The 19,214-nt window shown below is 38.6% G+C and overlaps 1 protein-coding gene across 1 annotated transcript in view; it reads right to left on the bottom strand.

The window, feature by feature from the left end:
- Nucleotides 1–3,904: 3,904 nt before the first annotated feature.
- sntg2 (syntrophin, gamma 2) overlaps nucleotides 3,905–19,214 on the bottom strand; it is a 100,793-nt gene continuing 85,483 nt past the window's right edge. The window contains exons 15-17 of the mRNA XM_063498286.1: nucleotides 6,925–7,017; nucleotides 6,423–6,533; nucleotides 3,905–5,428 (exon numbers count right to left, since the gene is read on the bottom strand). Of these exons, the coding sequence (XP_063354356.1) occupies nucleotides 5,300–5,428; nucleotides 6,423–6,533; nucleotides 6,925–7,017 (333 nt within the window). The 3' untranslated portion in view covers nucleotides 3,905–5,299. The remainder of the gene's footprint in view (nucleotides 5,429–6,422; nucleotides 6,534–6,924; nucleotides 7,018–19,214) is intronic.

The raw sequence follows: 19,214 nt of genomic DNA, 5'->3' as shown, positions 1-19,214 counted from the left end.
TGCACCTTGTTGTAAACTCTCTATATTTCCATTCTTGAAGGCATCTCTTCATTGTAAACCGTGTCAATAATATGTCTCGAGTAGTCGAGAGTGTTCTTTTCTTGGCTTGGCCAGATGTTGTGAAGTTGTTTCTTAACTTCTGTGATGTTTCAGGCCTTTTAGTGCATTCTTTCTTTTGAAAACAAGATTTTTGATTTGGCCACTAATAAAGATTTTGCTCTCCCTCTCTGGTTATTTTTGTTTTATTTGGGATAATAATAGCCTCCTTTCCTTGCACTGACCTCTTTTTGGACTTCATATTCAAAATTAAATTGAAAAGCTATAAATACAAATGCAACACCTCGAGTCAACTTCAGATACTTTATTTGGCATGAAATGGGTGACAGGCCTTACCTGGTCATAAAACCCCTTGTCAGTCAATTTTCTGATTTCTTTTTAGCCTCTTTCAATTTTTATTAATAAAAGTCAACCACATCTTTATTGTTTGATTTAAAATCAATTGTGGTGGTGCACAGAGGCAGTCTCTACATTCTCAGTGTGAAAAATGAAAAAGTGCACATTTTTTAATTAAACTTTGGAGGGTGACTACACTTTTTGCAGAAAGATATGATTATATTAAAGTCAATGGATAAAATGCCCAATAACTGTTTGCAACTTACTTAAAAAAATGTAGAGCACTCTGTATCATTTATTTCTTATACTAATTTACTGACTTAATATACTAATAAACTCACCAATTAAACACGAAAGAGGATATAGATATAAGATAAATAGTTTAACCCATTATAAATGGGTGTATCCACATCTCTTTTTTCATAAAACCATCTCCACAGGGCACCTTTAAACAGAAAAGCAAGTGAAACTCAGCTATTCATTTAATCCATATTTTAAAAATGTGATGCAAAGCTGTTGTGCTGAATGTGTTGGCTGCTTAAACAACATTCAACCTAGCAGACTTCCAGAAACACAATTTTGAGGTCATCTACATACATGTGAGGGCTTGTCAGTACCTTTTTTTTTTTTTTTTTTTTTTTTTTTTTTTTCCTTCTGAAATATTATTGTTGTAATAAAAACTACACAATAATAGCTGCAGTCATTTTTGGCAGATATACGGCCCTGCTTCCTTTTTTCCTTCCATCCTGCTGAGTATATTTTCAGTTTTATATGCCGTCTGCGGGGATCAGTGACACAGAAAGGTCACGACAGCAGTTTCAAAATTTCCCAGAAAATTTTCCATCACAAATACTCCAGTTAGCACACGGTTTCCAATGCTGCAAGTGGAGCCAACTGTGAGAGTCACGGCCCATTGAAAGTTGAGCTCAGTGCTTGAAATTCATGCTTGACATGTTGCTGATGTAACTCCGTGATGCTGTGTGTGTGTTTAGTGACTTCAGCAGTGAGCTGGAGATCATCTCACCTCTTTTCTTTTTTTTTTTTTCTTTTTTTTTTTTATCACGGTGGCTGCTTTTATCTTTCAAACTGTTTAAGCCCAAACTTCTCACTAAATAAATCAGAGCTTGTAGAGGATGAAGCGTGTGCATTCCTTCCACCATAGCCTGATGTATTATCATGCAAATATCCCATTTAATATCTTTTATTCAGTTTTACTGACAGTCTATCTCTAACTGCTGTTTGCTTTCTGCAGTTTCCCACTTTCACTGTTGCATCTTTTTAGAATAAAAGGCCAGCAGTAAGCACAAACTCAGTCCTTTTGTTTTGTTTTTTTACATCTAAGTTGCATATATATAAAACACTTACAGAGAGTGACAGTCAAAACTGAAGCAGCATGCATCAGTATGCAGCCTGCCCAAGCCACGGGTTACAGACGGCCAGTGAGGGTACATTTTTCATTCAGTTCTGTTTAATAATAGAAAATCTCTTGTGGCATCTTCGTAAAACAGAATTTTATTTATTTTTTTATTCAGTATAAAACAGTTTGATATTAATATCTAATCGATTGCTGTGTGGACCTTGGATTTTTTTCTAGTAATTATCTAGTAGTATGTTAGTAAAAATAATAAATATTTGCTCCTTTAAAAAAGAAGTTCTTATTATGGGGTCCTTTTGAATATTTTATCAAACAACATATGATACCAGGTTTAAAATGTATAGCGCAACCACCGGTATCACTGCCATAATCTAAAAACACCAGAAAAAAGATCAACTAACAATCTGTGTCAATAATCCAGCTCAGGCCAAAAGTATGAATTATTACATGAGTGTGTGACATATACACTGTGAGGCCCAAACCTAAACTCTCAGTTCTGTGTCTTGGAGTATAAGGGTTTAACTGTTACTTACTCTACACATGCTCAGTGGGAAGTGCAGAGTTACTACAGAAATTCTCAAGGACAAAACTGGTTTTGACAAAAGGAATTTACTTTGTGGATGTACAGTATTTTTTTTTCTGCTGCTTAATGTTTTGCTGACTGTGAATTTTCTTACCTGGAGGCTATCTGTTTAAAAATTTACATGAACAACCTGTGCTGTTATAGGTCTTGCTAGCTAGAATGAAATATTGCAACACAGGTGTCATAATGGGTGTAATGTTAAAAAATGGGGATACTTCATTAGAACTAGCTGTAACGTGGCATTCCAACATTGTGTTTTATCCTTGTTACAATCATTTTAACCTGCATACAGACATCTGTCCACCTATTTTATTTTCTTTCCTGTCGTGTCTTGACATTACTGTGCTAGCACAGTAGTGGGAGAGGTTGGAAGTTGGCTTTTGTAATGGTTATTAATTAAATTTGGGGAAAGTCCTCACACTGCGACTGCTGCTACAACCTACGTCTGTTAGTAGGAATGCAGCATTTCAAGTTGATCACTGCATTGATGATCAAACTGAACACTGCAGCGTTAAATTAAATAATGACCCACTTGCAACTGAATTGGAATACACGGAAGTCATACATACAAAACACAATATTTGGAATTCCAACAAAGAAGAATATCTGGTTGCGTTACAGCAGCACAAAGCTGGTTTTTATAATGTGGCTGCTGGCTGTTGTTAATATTGAGGCAAGGAGAATGTACCAGGAAAATGAAAGTCATGTCTTTCGGTTTTGTAGATTTGATTGCACAGTTTGCATGAATCGGCACCTGCGCACATCTATTAAATATGTGCCGCACCTACAGTTAATTAAAGAATAGACGATCAAACTGACGTGTGAAGGTTTGAACTGTGGAACTAAATGCCCAAGGGCACACCCATAGCCTTGTCGTTATTGTCTTACGACATACCAGGCAATCAAGAGATTGAGGCAGTGCATTGTGATGCACAGTGGAAACACAAATGAGTCCCTAACAACAATCAGTTTATTTATTATCATAAAGGAAGGGTGGGGCAGCATCACAAAAACATGACCTGACATGTCCTGGCTACCACCTTTGAAAACTGACAGCCTTTTGGATGAGAGATGAAAAACCTTAAAGAGAAAAGAAGCCCAACTGCCTTCAATTCAAGCACTTTAGACTGAGAACACCTACATAGAAAGGTTTAGTCCCTCGCAGCAATGCCTCCAGGACAGGCCCCACCTTTTTTTTTTTTTTTTTTTTTTTTTTGTGTGTGTGTTTTTAAAGAAAGGGGGGAAAAAAAGTACATGTGCTGTCATCACTCACCTGCGAGTGCAAGCTTTTCTCTTCAACGGCACACAAGTAACATATCCTGTTGGGTCAAACTGCTTGTGACCTGTCGACCAGTGTGTATGGAGTTGGAGCTGTGGTGTGACAGTTTGAGCAGCGGAAGCAGAACAGCAAAAAGGACAATGGGAAGAATCAACTCTGCCCCATAGATGGCAAAAATCATTAAATGAACCAGTAAATCAGAACTCCAGACAAATTCACATAAACAAGGAAAGAAAAACCAACAAAACAAAAAAGTCTGGGTTACTATTCCCTGGTTTATTGTGGGTAGCAAAGACAACTGTACCGAGTTAAAGTTCAAGGACCAGAAGACACAGCTAAAGGAACAGTTTGCAAACAGCTGTCTGTTGACCTTGAACTTGTTGGTATTCTCTGATCGGTGACCTCTTGGTGAAAAGACTCAAGTTACTAAATCACAGAATTAAACTACTCAGTTTAATGAGACTGCGCTGCAGCCCAGTTCAGTTGAAAATAAGTAGTGGAACAGGCTCTTCCAATAAAACCCAGCTACCTGTGCAGCGTTTTCTTTTTGTTTTTGGAAAAGACAGAAAATGTATTTTTGGCACACAAATGCAGTATTAAGACAGAAATCAGCAGCTGGGCTAGCAGATGCTAAAGTGTGAAAGCAGATACATGTAGACCCACAGGGAGCTTTAACATGCCTCGGATGACAAAGTTGTACTCTGTAAGCGATTTATTGAAAATACAGCAAACATGTTATTTAACACTAAAACCATTACAGAAAGTTGAAGATGTACAGTATTTTCACCATATCAGGATGAGATTTGGAAAAAGAATTAAAAAAAAAAAAGAATTAAAAAAAAAAAAAAACCCAAAAACGACTATAACAATACTGTGAAGCTTAAAATGTTGTTTGCCAGAGAAATGCAACACTCTGGACTTTTGCCTTTTTATTTGATACAAAAGATGGAAACAGTAACACAAACAACTTGCAATTTAATCCAAACCAGTGAAGTACTGAAGCCTGGCACCAGCGCTGCCTTTGGGAAGTTTCTTTAATTTTAGTCTGGGCCCGTATCAGAGTGCTGTCGAGTCAACTCGGTGGTTATTTGGAGGCTATTATTTTTGCTTTTTATTGTAAGGTGCTTGCGGTACTTTTTCAGACATGACATTACTAGGTAAACCACAGGAAGTTTGGGGGGATTAAAAAAAAAAAGTACGCTTTCTCATCATTGTTGGAGATATCCCTGTCAAAGGCCTGTTTTAATCCTGTATCCCCCTGTGACAGTATCCGCTTCATTTACCCAGCTGAAATTTCTTCAATATTTGTAGGTAGACATGTAGCAAAATTCATTTTTAAGTTTTCTGTTAAACACAGTGGCAGCTACATTTTTTTTTTTATCATCATAGGTGTTAAGTTTCACTCTGAATAATTATCAAATGGGGGGCAAACTGAAGAATGGAAGAACTGTATATCTTTTCCCACTGGATATCTCTAGTTGTCTAAAAGTGAAACCTCATCTTTCCTTCAGTAGATCTTACATTACCCACCTCAAGAGTCTTTTACAAAGATGTCTTTTTCAGAAGTCCATACAAAAATAGCAAGAACAAGATATACATATCAATGGGCTCTGTGCATAAAATACTGCTGATTTGCCTCAGGTGCACATCACGATGAGCACGTGTCTTCTTAACTGTTCGTGTAATTTCCAAGGAAGCTTTGACTGCACATAAAGAGAGGGTCCATGGAGGCCACTTTGGCAGCGATAAAAGAATGTATACAGTGGAGGACGGCTGTCAGATTAGCAAACTCCAGCTCCTGAAAAGCACACGTCAAGGACAAGAGACGCACTGATTAGTCTGTTATGTCCACAATCCAAATCACAGTATTTAAAAAAAATTAACAGGTGATTGTGGTTTATTAATTAATTTGGCAGTTGTGGCTGATGCTATCTGCACTCTCCACATCTGTCACAATACCAGGAGTTGCACAAGAGAATGATAACAGTGTATGTCAGGGTAACTAGCTTCTTCCAGCAAGATTTATATACAGCCAGGTCATATTTAGACAATGACATTTTTTTTCTGGTACATCACTAGAGTGGATTGATGTGATTAAAGTGCAGTCATTCAGCTTAAATTCAAGAGGCCTAACAAATGTAAGGCAATAATGCATTAAAAAAATAATAATCAACAATCTGGTACACTGTTAAAACGAAGGAATCAACTGGCAACACTGAAAGACCTGAACGACAAGAGCGCTCTCACTCTTGTCAAAGTCTGCAATCAAGAGACACTTTCAGGTAAACACAGAGGTGTAAACCACCGGTTACAATCAAGACCAAGAAGGCCAGATTAGAGTTTGTCAGAAAACATCTAAAAGAGCCTGCAAGGTTCTGAAAAAAACCCTTTAGACGGACGAAACCAAGACGATGTTAAAGTGGCTGCAGGAGACACAGCAGTTTGTGCTCACGGGTTCTAGACTTCTGACACTGGCCTCAGTATTGAAGTATTGAAGAAAGATCCTTGAGTCCTTACAAGTATGTCCAATTACTTAGGCTCCCATTTTCAGAGTTTTACATGTATAAAAATGGCCGTAACAGTTAATGAAATATTTGAGTTAAACCACTTAAATAAAGCTAAAAGTCTGCAGTTTAATCACATCTTGACTATTTGATTTATGCACGGTGCTACAGAGGCAGAGACTAATTAGAAATCCCGCACTTCAAGTCACAACTAGTGTAAAAGAACCCAACTAGAATTAAACAAGTACATTTAATTTTATTAAACTGGGGCAAGAAATGTTTTATTACCTTCATTTCTATCTGCTTGCTTTCGGGATTCTTAAAAAGAAGCTTTACCCTGGTTTTCCCGTCGTCAGAGGAGCCTTTAAGTTGAGAGAACTTGTATCGCCACAGTATTGTCTACAAGGGAAGGATAAAAAACACAGCAGAGGGGTTTCAATAATGAGCACAACAGGCTGCATGATCAAAAAAAGTCATTTTAATGTGCAGTTTGAGGAAGCACAGCGGACCATCTTTAAAGTTATTTTATGACGGATTTTAACCAGCGCAGAGCTGCTAAATTAAACTCAAACTGTCATTTTAATAATAGCATACTATTCTTGAAGATATAAAAGTCTTAATGGAAGAAATTCATTTGTGCAAAATGTTAAATTTAGCATTTTTTTCCCCTCAAATAGCTACGATTAGAGCCTAAGCAAACATCAGTAAGGAGAATTTGAACTGCCATCTCAAAACTAAGAACAGTTGAAGCAGTATGCCAACAAGAATTGTGAACTCGGTAAAATGTCACCTTTGAAGTGCTTTCAGAGCAGGTGAAGCCTGATGCAAAATCTATGGTGAAGCACAGCACATTCCCCTGGCTGCTGCACATGTAGCTTTTGGACTGGTGAGAGAGAATTGACATCCATTAACAAACTGGCTGACACATTTTGTGCATTACATTGCTGTACAAAGGTACTTAATACTGCTCTGCATTAGCATCCACAGCCTTGCATCGAACCCAGAGAGGAATGGTAGTCTTGCGTGCATTCACAGCAGTACCCTGAATACATTTGTAGTATAGATAAATAAATAACCTGCTTAGCATTCACCATACATCTGTGTTAACCCTCCATTATACTGTTTTTATGACAACACAAAGTATGCTTTACTTTCCAGCGGCTGTTTTGATTTGTCACACTTTGAAAAGCACAGGTGTAACTAATCCAATTAGCAATGGCTGTGTTCCATTTAGGTGTGCCAGAATTATCATGTTCAAGGTTAATGTTGCATTCAAGTGTCACATGCCAAAATGTCCACTGTAAGAAATGTGTACAAGAATGTTACAGTATTTGATAAAAGTTCAGAGTATGGATTTAGTTTTATTTTATTTTCTCGATGTCAGCTGACAACAACAATCACGTCAGTGCAATTTTTACTTTTATGTTCCATGAAGCAAATCTGCTCCACCACACCTCAATGTGTGCAACTGGATTGAGATCTGGTGCCTGTGACATGGACCAAATCCAAATTCTGACCCTGCCACAACAGAAATCGAGACTCATCAGAACATTCAACGTTTTTTCTACAGCGCCAAATCCCAACAACAGTCGCCTCATGGCACTTTATATGGTAGACCCTACAATAATACAGACAGAGAAAAACCCAACAATCATATGACCCCCTATGAGCAAGCGCTTTGGCAACAGTGGGAAGGAAAAACTCCCTTTTAACAGGAAGAAACCTCCAGCAGAACCAGGCTCAGGGAGGGGCGGCCAGGATAAAGACATGCTGTGGACGAGAGCCAGAGATTTATAACAAGCATGATTCAATGCAGAGAGGTCTATTAACACATAGAGTGAGAGAGGTGACTGAAGCAGAAATACACAATATTTTCACGGTTGTTGTGGTCGTGATAATTTTGTGAGGCCACATCGAAAAGGCTCAGATGAGCTTGCCAAAGTTCTACAAGTTGTGCCTCCATCGCTTGTCCAGATCACACGCTGCACTGCCATGCTGCTCCGTCTTTTCACTTTCATTTCTGTGTTTGCGTGTGCGCAGTGTGAGAGGCTGCGGTGACACCCTCAAGACGGCGGACAGGATTTCAAACAGGTTTGATTTTCTTATGACCAAACGATTGATGATCGGGAGCTGGTCGTGAGGTGTTAATCGCTTCTCATTACCCCACGTATATTTGACGATGCACGACACACGATGAAGGCGAAACTCGGGCCGATCACCAAACGGCTCACGACTCAAAAATCGGCTCAAAATAAGCCAAAAATCGCACAGTGTATGCCCAGCATAAGGGAGGATTCAGGGACACCTGATCCAGCCCTAACTATATGACTATAGTTATATGACTGACTAACTATACTACTTTTCTAGTCTTCTATTGTCCAATTGTGGTGAGCCAGTGTGAATCGAAGCTTCGGTTTCCTGTTCTTAGCTAACAGGAGTGGCATCTTGTGTGGTCCTCTGCTGCTGCAGCCAATCTGCTTCAGAGTTTGATGTGTTATTCATTCCTAGATGGTCTTCTGCATACCATGGCTGGGTTGTAACAAGTGGTTGTTGGATATTTCCTTTTGGGGGGATTTTTTTCTCTTTTTGTTTGTTTGGACCATTCTCTGTAAACACCAGGAATGGCTGTGTGGGGAAAAGTCCCAGAAAATGAGCTGTTTCTGAAAGAAATACAGCAAGTTGCTGCCAATGGATTGGCTCATTTGTGTAACAAGCATTTGAACAGTTATGCCTAACAAACACTTATGCCGGTGAATGTATATAATGTAAGGTGAAGAGTCTACAGCAGTAAAGTGAACTATAAGCAAGGTTTTCTTGATCCTTGAATTATGTGGGTATAAGAAAAAAAGTATGTAATACATTTAGTGTAATTTAATCTACTTTTTTCCAACTCACAGTGTTAAAACAGATGTACGCCAATGAAACATTGCTGTTATTTGGATCCTCATACAAACAGCATGTTCTAATTGTATGATGGACTCATTGTGAGTATAAAACGGTTATATTTCATCAGTCATACATCACAGGCATTTCCCATGTGTAGAGCTCTTGTGAAAGTGTGATATGTTAGGCTGGCAATATCTGATAAGAAGAGCAAATCTGTTTTTGAAATGTATTTATTTATTAATTTTGGTCTTGCATGAGCTGTTGGCACACCCAGCATCCTGTGCGGCGTTCTGATAATGTCAAGACACATGACACGGGAAATCTATTTTAAAAGGTATAAATTTTTAACATTCATTTTCCTGCTGGAACACAAACAAGCATGTGTTTTCCAATTCTTTTCACGCAAATCTTTTGAAAGCACTGATGTGTAAGCTTTTCAGCCTCTGCGGAGCATTATGCCTCAAAAGGCTTCTCTTGCCTCACGACTTCATTTTTCGATTGTGCGGTCCACTCAGTTGGAATGGCAAGAAGTGTATTCTGATTTTTGTATTTGTGCTATATTTTCGTTTTATGTCCACAGACAGCAAGGGCATGGCGATTTTAATTATACAGTGCAGTGTGCAGAGAATGTGGCAAGGGACTGTACAGTCCTTTTACTGAAAGTGTTTTGTGCTCACAGACCTCAACCTCCCTGTCTTTAGTGGTGTCGTGAATTCAGCTGTGAAAGGAATGGGGTGAAAAAATGAAGAAAAAAAGAAACCCACAGTAGCAGGCCAGCTGCTAAGTTCTTTCTGTCACCAAATGTAAGACTCTGTTGTGACACGGTGAGCAGTGACTACACTTCACTAATTGGAAAGGATTTTTCTGAGGGAATTAGCAACATGAAATATTTTTAAAGAAAATCTCCTTAAGTCTGACAGAAGTAGGAGCATGTGTGTAGAAGGGAAAGAAAACACAGGACACAGGGAACGCTCACAAGTGTGAAGATCTGCTGTGTCTTTCATAATTGATCATAAAGGGTGTTCAGGAGATAAAAAAGAAGGGTGGCAATGAAGACTGTGAAGGACACAGATGCAGTTTTTTACCCACTAAAAAGGTGCTAAATACATAGTACCACAAACAGCTCCAGCCTGAATCAACGTTTAGCTCACCTCTGGCCACACCCTGTGTCACTGTGGGGGTAAGTGTACTTAAGTGACCACACCTAACAGAGATGTCACCGTGTACTGCCCTCACCCAATGTGCAACACAGAGACCGAGGAGAACAGGTTGTGTTGACGCAAGCTGTTCTCACAAGCAGATATGTTAAAAATGTCTGAGCTTGTGAAAATTTGGAACGCCATCAGGACGAACTTCATGTTTGCTGACGAGCATGAAATGTATTTGCTACTTACACTAAATCAAGATACACTTTTATAACATTATATGAAACTGAACACGAGGTTGTTTATTCAATGGCTGCATGCCTTCTAACAGGAAGCTGTTAAATACAGAAATTACCGAGGTAAGGCGATGATGACAGGTGTTACCTATTGTAACCAAAACAAATGGAATCCCCGGGCTGGTGTCAAGCTGCTTATGTAATGTGTCACTGCCTTTTGTTTCTCAAAGACTTTCACTGTTTAAAAGGGAAACAGGTTGGGTTAGTTGGCTTTTAGAACAACATATCTTAACAATGAGTGGATTTGCAATAAAAGTTGTTCAAGATGGTTTCCATCGGGGTGGATTTTCATGACTAATTGGCTATGATTATATACTTAATGATATTAAGCCTTAGCTTTATTTGATGCTTATTAGCAAATGTTAACATGCAAATACACAAACTGAAGATAAACATGTAAAACATTATACTGTACTTCACTGTAATTGCAAACAGAAAGTAAACAAAAAATATTTTAAAAACAAAAGTACAAATTTTTCTAAGAATTCACGTTCATTAAAAAAGACTTTTCAGTGACCTGCAGCATTTTTTTTTAACCCCACACTGAGGAAAGTAACTCGTAACATTCACCAACAGTTTGAATGTATTGAATGTCGTAGCTGCACATAAAGTGTTAATTTGAAAATCCTAGGTGACATGTTTCTGAAGTTATCATGTTCACAAGATTTTAAGAAAGAAAATAAATCAGTTATCATCAACATCAGGTGCCTAAAGTAACACTTGATTATTTTGATAGTTTAATATAAAAATATTCAGAAATGCCAAATCGTGGGTCATTACCCAAATGTAAAATTTGAACAGCTGATACCAATGCAGCTCTTCTGGGTTTTTTAATTATTGCTTTTAAATTCTCTTTATGTTTTAAATATTCAGCCAACACAAAAGTGCCGTGAGACAATATAGAAACGTCTTCCACTCCCGGCTGTACATCGTTCATGTCAACAGGCCGATATCGGCTAATATCGGTGCAGGCGACAGAAAATGTCCCCAAAAATTTTACTGTCATTATTGTGGAAATTATGATCTGATGAAAAGCTCCTGAAGCAGGAAGAAAAAAAATATGAAAGACAATGCACTTAAAGAGGACAAGTGCACCACCTACAGGGAAACACAGAGTTTGCAATATTCATCACCTGCAAGGAAACTTAAATTTAAAAAAAAAAAAAATTACCCCTTTTTTTCCCCCCCTCTCCCCAATGCATGGTCAATTTTATTTTTCCTTGCAAAAATCACTGTCAAGAGTATGCAACTATATGCAAATATATGCCTAACCATCCAAACATATTGTTCAATCAACAATCCACTGTTTTACAGATGGCTGTAGACACTGAGTTGTATTGTTCTCTTGACCTCAGACATGCTGATGTTTGAATCACGAAATTTCAAATTTAGATGCATCACTCCCGTTGCCACTGATTTTCAGTCCACTTCTTGTGTCATTTGGGATACATCACCTTTTTCTTCCTGTTCCCTTTCCTTAAGAACGGCTTCTTGACAGCCACACTAGAGCATTTCTGATGAGCTTCAGTGAAAAGTAAATGGTCAGATGCATTTCACAGATCCTGTGTCAGGTCTTTGCTTTATCTTTTCCCATTTTTTTTTCCTAGGGACGTAACTTCAGATACTATTCATCTGCTGTCGTTCATATGTTTTGGGGTTTCTTTTGTTTTGTGTCTTTTAGGCCTGACCCCTTTTCCAGTTTCTGCCATTCTTTAAGGAAACGCTTCACATCATGTCAAGATATGCCAAGTTTCCGGCTAATAGAGCTTTAGGAGTCACACTGATGGTGCAAAATTACTATTTTGTGCCTGTCGAACTGTTAGCGTTGGCATTTTTTTTGCATAGTCAAGTAGAGAAATGAGAAAAATTATGGTTTTGCTTTTTTATGCTTGAGGATCAGCAGCTGAGGCAAGTAAACAACCAAATAAACTTTTCTCTAAAAATGGTCAAGTACAAGAGGTGGACTGAAAATGAGTGAACAAACAGCCAGTGTCCAAAGGAAACCTTTGAAAAACCCTGTTCAAGACCATATTTACCAAAACAGTCATGTATTTGTGGACAGGCCAAAGTAAGAAAGGTTCTGCACAACCCTAACATAGCCCATGACTCTAACATGCTTGGTGATATTTCATCTTATAGCATACAGCACAAGTGAAATATGACAACTTTACTGCTAATCCTGAGTTAAAAGACCCCCATTGGTGCCATGATGGCTTTCATCACCTCCAAATAACAAAAAGATTAAAAATGTGTTAGAGAATGCACGCTGGGCAGTTTTGTCTGTTATACCCTGTACTCATACCCATCAGCAGTGTTTATGTAATGCCCTGATCCAGTCAGTTTGAAGGTTAGTATACGTTGGATTCTGCTGAGTGCTCCTCAGAAACCACAGGAGGCTCGCCTAATTGGCTGGAGAACAGAGATTCACAGGCAAATTGAAACCCTTCATCACTTTCATTGGCTTCCCAAAGGACAGTGTCCCACATTTGCATCATTAAAGACTGAAAAAATGCTACATTACCATATTTATGTTTGGTTTCATACTAATAGGGAGGGAAACTGCCCATGCAGCCTCGACTTGGTCAGAAGCATTGAGTATATAAAGTGTTTCAATGCCCTCTCCAAATGGCCAAAGAGAGAGGTTACCTGTATTCATAATGCCATTCAAATACATGCAGAAATGTTGGGCATCAATCAGCGGTTTGACATCAGATTGCATTGTTAGAGATGTGTGTCAGTCTAGTTGTTTAGCCTGGATTTCAGGCTGTCCTGAATGTCACTCGCAATTTGACAATTGACACTGATGTTACATCAAGAGCGGATTCAGCCAATCATTAGCTGGCAAAGAGCTGACTGTGTGACTGCAGCATCAAACACCCCTGCATATTATCGCTCCCCTTTGAAGCTAATGTCTGGCACAGCAGAGGAACGGGATATTGTTAAAGCAAAGACGAGAGAATGAAATCAGGTCTATTCTTCATCCGTCCTGCAGTTTGGGTTTGCTTCTGTGCTGGAAAAACACGGCCAGTTAATGTACGAATGTGTCCATGGCTTTTGATGTCGACCGCAAGCAAATACATTAACATTCACAGAACTTTCTGACTGTCTTCCCTTTGTTTGTGTACCCCTTTGTCAGCCTACTGTACTGGTCACATCTATCATGTAGCACAGGCTGCATAGAGGAGACGAAACCTGGACAATCAAATTAATGCCCTGCATCTTAAACACCCACCGCCAAGTTAACAATTTAATCTTTGTATGGCTCTACTCAATAGGACACATTTCACCCACAAATCATCTGCCATTAACATTTTCATTTATAATAATAATAATAATGATATACTAGACCATTATGTTATTGAAACAACCTGCATGCAGCAGGATCTTTAACATGTATGAAAATGAATGATCAGTAATTGACCCTTCTGGATTACTGCATATAATATTCACTGTTCTCTGCATGTGTTATTTCAATGCAAATAATTGCCTGGTGAGCGCCGTCTTCCTTATTTAGTTACAATTTCTATGTCTAAGTTACTTCTGAAACAATGGATCCTTGATTTCAGACAGAAGCAGACAGAGCAAGCTTCACATTTCTTGACAGTAATTACATACTTTTCACAAGTAGATTTTTTTTAAGCTTTTAAAATGCAAAGATAACATCTGCATGAGTTGGTTGAAAACTGCCTCTGGCTGACTATTATCTTTTTCTCAACATTGCAGTGCCCATTTCTGAGCCAGTTTTGCCTTGATGCCTTTCTCCAGGTTTGAGAACTGAACATAACACAAGGTTACACAGCACAAGGTTCTATTTTTATGAGAAATATTTGTATGTAAAGATGAAATCAGCAGGCTGAATCATTCTTTAATTTTTTTGCTGCTGCCAGTCTTTTTCTGTGGATATAGATAGAATCTGTTCAAGATTAATGCACAAGATTAGACAATATTTCCAGATAATACAGCACAGAAACCCTGTAAAACAGGTCTTAAATTTGGAGCTAATGGTTTGTTCTACATGAGCAGTACACAACAAATAACATCGACATTGAGGACTCATCCTCTGAAATGGTATTTTCAACAGTCCTCTGGTTCAATTTAACAGTAAACAGCCAATCAAAACTGTTACCTTCATCGCTGAATAGCTTTGCAACACAGTCGTGTCAAATAACTGACTAACCACAGACGCAAAGCAGTAACCAAGCTACCAAAGCATTTTGGGTTTTTTTGAAAGTAGGTTTTCTCATAACATGTCCAGAGTGCCACAGAAATAATCCTAAACTCTGATATTTTCCATAGCTCGCTTTCACAAAGTGGTGTAGGCAGAAAAGTCTTAAACGTAACACTAGATCAACACTTTAGGTAAGCATGGGGCCAATAAATGTGCTGTTTAAACCATAACTTAAACCTCTATAACATATACCTCTGACCTTTATGTTTGTAGAAAGGTTGACTCAAGGTGGCTGGAGAAATGCAAGATTTAAACTGGCCTGCAGGGATGAGCTACTGCTGCAAAGCTATAATTCTAACAACTGTAAGGGTTGTTTTTTTGTTTTTTGTTTTTCAATCCAAAACATATTTATAAATAGTTGCACTGATTTTATTTTTAACAAATTTTAACAATACATGCCTGTTTTAAAGCAGCATAGAGTGCTCTATTATTTTATCACACTACAATATCTTTTAAAGTTGATTTTAAGTGCAATATTCTATAAAGCACAGTGAACCGGCTCACTCAGAATCAGAATTTGTAGCTCTAACCGAGCCAGTCTGTATCTCCCACGGTTCGATTGTTGGCTTTTTATTTTTTATTTTTTTGTGCGATGCACAGTGCCTGAAGACATTACAGTCTGGCCTGTTTGGATAGTGCAGTGCCCACAGAGCCTTGCATGAGCTCCGTGTGCTCTGATCTTCTAACTGTAGCAGCAAAGTCAAACGTATGAATTAAATATTTTGTTCAGTGATTCTCCTTGTTACAATGACAGCGTGTTTGGGGTCACAAGAGTGCTTTAACTCAACACTCTCTCTAATCGTGCACATGTGAACATGAAAAGTGCAAAAAAGTGTTAAATACAAACATTGGAGCAGTTGATTTTATGCCCCCCCCCCAAGCATACATGCTGAAGGCCTGATGCCAATACATTTATTCCCTTCTTTGTGACTCATAGCACATTTATGGTGGCTGCCATGAGCATTGAACTGGGTTTTTCTACTTCGAAGCGTCTGATCCAGTGTTTTGAAGACAGGTCCAGATGCATCCTTCTGAAAGGCTTAGGGATGCAACATGATGTGCAGCTGAGAGAGCTCACAGATTTGCCAAACCACCAATTTTGTTCATATTGTTCAAAGTATTCTGTTGTAAAACTGAGCTAACCCATTTCGAAATGCTTATATAGATAAAAAATGAATCTCATCTTTGTGGTTTATCCAGCTAATACCAGTTTCAGAAGTAACACCCCAGAGCTTATGGTTTGTGTGAGGTGGCACTGAACAAAGAGTAGCATATAAGCCTGCAAAGCTGCTGTGGTTAATGCCATCGGTCCATTATGCTGTGAATCAACATTGTTAGGGTCAAATTTCAGGTTATTTCAGCTAGGTAGAAATGCAAGGCAAAAGCTAATTGACCTAAAATGTATATTTCTTTACATTGTTCCAAGTTAACGCTTTTTGACTTGAAATAAATGAAAGGGAAGAGTTCCCTCAACTCCTCAAGGCTTTGTGAAAAGCATAGAGCCCTGTCTCGCTGCAAAATGTGTTGGTCCACAGAGAAAACGTAGTTTAACTACAAAGGCACTTAAAGTGTGAGCTAGCTACATTTTCATGGCAAATTGTAGGGGTGGGACTGGTCATTCTGAGAACTCGGGGTTCCCTTTTCATTTTGCTAACATATGGTTAACGCAGTGAAAGGGTCTATTTTAATTAAACCCATGACATTTTCACCTAGAGAAGCAGGAAAATCAAAGACATTATGAAAATACGAGAAAACCAAGTCTTAAGAAATCTGAAATTACAATGATTGCCTCTGACAACCAGCAAAGACGTAGACTACATCCTGCCCATTCAACACTCATTCACATTCAGTATTTAAGCAAATGGATTACACAATACTTACATAATGGGATTGTTACAACCCTCAGACCTTTTTATTCTGGAGAAAAAATATGCATAATAAAAACTTGTTTTGTTAAATAAATGATGAAACAAAACTGGGATTGTTTCTGTTTGTAAATATAAAAACAAATTATCACACTGAGTGCCAAACTGTGCACTCTTATTATGTAAAAATCCACTCAGAGCCATCAAACTCGTTATCTTTGGACCAACAAAGCGACACAGTGTATCAAACTGTGCCCATGTCCCTTAAGATCTCACTGATGAGATAAATTTCTGTTTTCAAACAGCTGCTACACTCAACTTCTTGGCCACCCATTTTAACAAAATACAAGTACACCACTGGCTTCTTTGACATAAAGTCTATTTAAAGATTTGCCAAAAATAATGGATTACACCCAATAGCACAAACGTGCATCCAAAAATAAAAGAGAAAGAACTGAATGTCACCTTACACTTCTTTTTACTGCGCTACAAACTTCTGTGTTTAAAAAGAACAAAAGAAGGACAATGAATATAAAATACAACATTATAATCTTAAAAAGCAAATTCTGCCCAGAGACTGACCTGCCTTGGCTGAGGGTTTGTGCTCTGAGTGCTTCTTGTTCAATACATGCAACCACAATCTTGGGTAAGCCTGCTGACTTGACAGTTGTCCAGATGACAATCGACATCCTTCACAAGGAGAGTAAGCCACAGAAGGTCATTGCTGAAAAGGCTGGCTTGCTCAGAGCGCTGTATCGAAGCATATTAAAGTGTGGTTTTAAAAAAAACAAAAAACAAAAGGATGACTGCAGCCTTAAGAGGATTGTCGAGAAAAGTTCAAGAACAAGGAAGAATTTTACAACGAATAAACTGATACAGGTGTCCGTAAATCAGGAGCCATCATAACACAGATGCCTTCGGGAAAGGTGCTACACTATTACTAGCTTAACCACTCCTGAATCACAGACATCATTGGTGTCTTACCTGGGCTAAGGAGGAAAGAAACTGAACTTTTGCTCAGTGGTCCAAAGTTTCACCTTTTCAGGGAAAATTTTGCCTTGAATTTGGAAATCAAAGTTGTATGGACTGGATAAACAGCGGAGAGGCTCAGAATCCAAGGTGTTTGAAGTCCAGGGTAAAATGTACCCAGTGTGCCATGTCCTCTCCTGGTGTTTTATCAAATCCACAGTCAACACAGCAGAGTGATAACAGAGATTTTTTTTTTTTTTTTTAGACCACCTCGTGTTCCCATCTGCTAACAATCGTTAAAGAGATGCTGATTTCCTTTTCCAACAGGACTTGCTGTCAGCACCAAAACTACTACCAAATGGTTTGCTGTACATCAACAAGGAAACCCCGACCCAAAAAGACAGATGAGCTGTAGCTCAGCAGTGCCTCAAGTCGATCACCTCCATGGCAGCTGCAGTAATCCACGGTAAAGGAGCAACAAACAAGTATTAAGTTGTGCATTGAGTTGTGATCTTGGGACATATATTTATCTGAAATTTGAACAATATTCTAATTCTATGAGATGCTACTGCTGTATGTAAGGCAGTTTACAGTCTACAGTTTCTACAGTGATTTAGGCTTAGGAATTAGCATCTGCCGAATTAACTGGAGAATGTAATTGAGTCCCGTGGAATTATGACTCTAAACTCTCAGTGACCACATGAGCTCTCCGGACATAAAAGGATTATACATGCTTCCCAAGACTTTCAGATTGATGGCTTTTGCCTGCGTCCCGTGCCGAGTCAAAGATGCTGCTTGCTGGTATTATACCCACGTTTGGTTTGCTGTTCAAAAGTGAAATAAGATGCCATTTAATTATGCCTGGTTCCCACGGTGACCCGGAAAGGATTTTAGATTGTGACTGTGTGATTTAAATGGCTTCTGACAGGTGCTCTGCTTTGTAATATTTATAAATGTCCCTACTTAAGGGTCCCACGCACCAAAGCCCTAAGGCTTCATAGTGTTTTTAGCCTTTATCTTTGGCTGGCCGCACTTCAGAGGTGAAAGGGTGGGAATGTAGAAAAATTAAAGGCACCGCTGGCCGTTTCATGAAAAGTCTGACCTGACATGTGCCATACTTTCTTAATTCTCGAGTATAATGGACATGGCTGTGTGGGAGATTTCAAAGTTCCATGAGAAACTAAATGATACAGACAGAGACGACTGCATTTTGGCTTTAAGCAAGGAACTCGACATCTGTGCTTGTGATTGTGCTTATTGCAGTAGGTGAATCAAATGTTCTTTTCCCCCTTCCTCAATCTGAGGCTTGAATTAAAAGAAACTGGGAATTACTTTGGTAATAATGTTCAAATGGGAAAGAATCAAACCGTGCTGATGAAAGCCTGATCAAACAGAATCATGTGTGGAGCTCTCTGTTATTTAGACTTGGACTTTGTTGTGAAAACGTAGCTCTTCCCTGATATCGAACAATTCTGTGTTACTGCGAGTCCTCAGATAATTCAGTTCTGAATTTAATGCGGCACAAACAGATTCACAGAAGGTGCTTTATACTGTGGTGAAAACGAAAATGAATAAGTGGCCTCGTTCCGTCCTGCGTTCCTTTTCTGCGACGTGAGGAATGTTTTCAGAGGTGCAGCGCAATTTCCATCTTAAAAAGTACAGATGAGGGGATGGATTTGAATTAAATATTA

The sequence above is a fragment of the Pelmatolapia mariae genome, linkage group LG16_19 (assembly GCF_036321145.2).
Source record: "Pelmatolapia mariae isolate MD_Pm_ZW linkage group LG16_19, Pm_UMD_F_2, whole genome shotgun sequence".
Lineage (NCBI taxonomy): Eukaryota > Metazoa > Chordata > Actinopteri > Cichliformes > Cichlidae > Pelmatolapia > Pelmatolapia mariae.
This window is presented reverse-complemented; position numbering and strand designations above follow the sequence as displayed.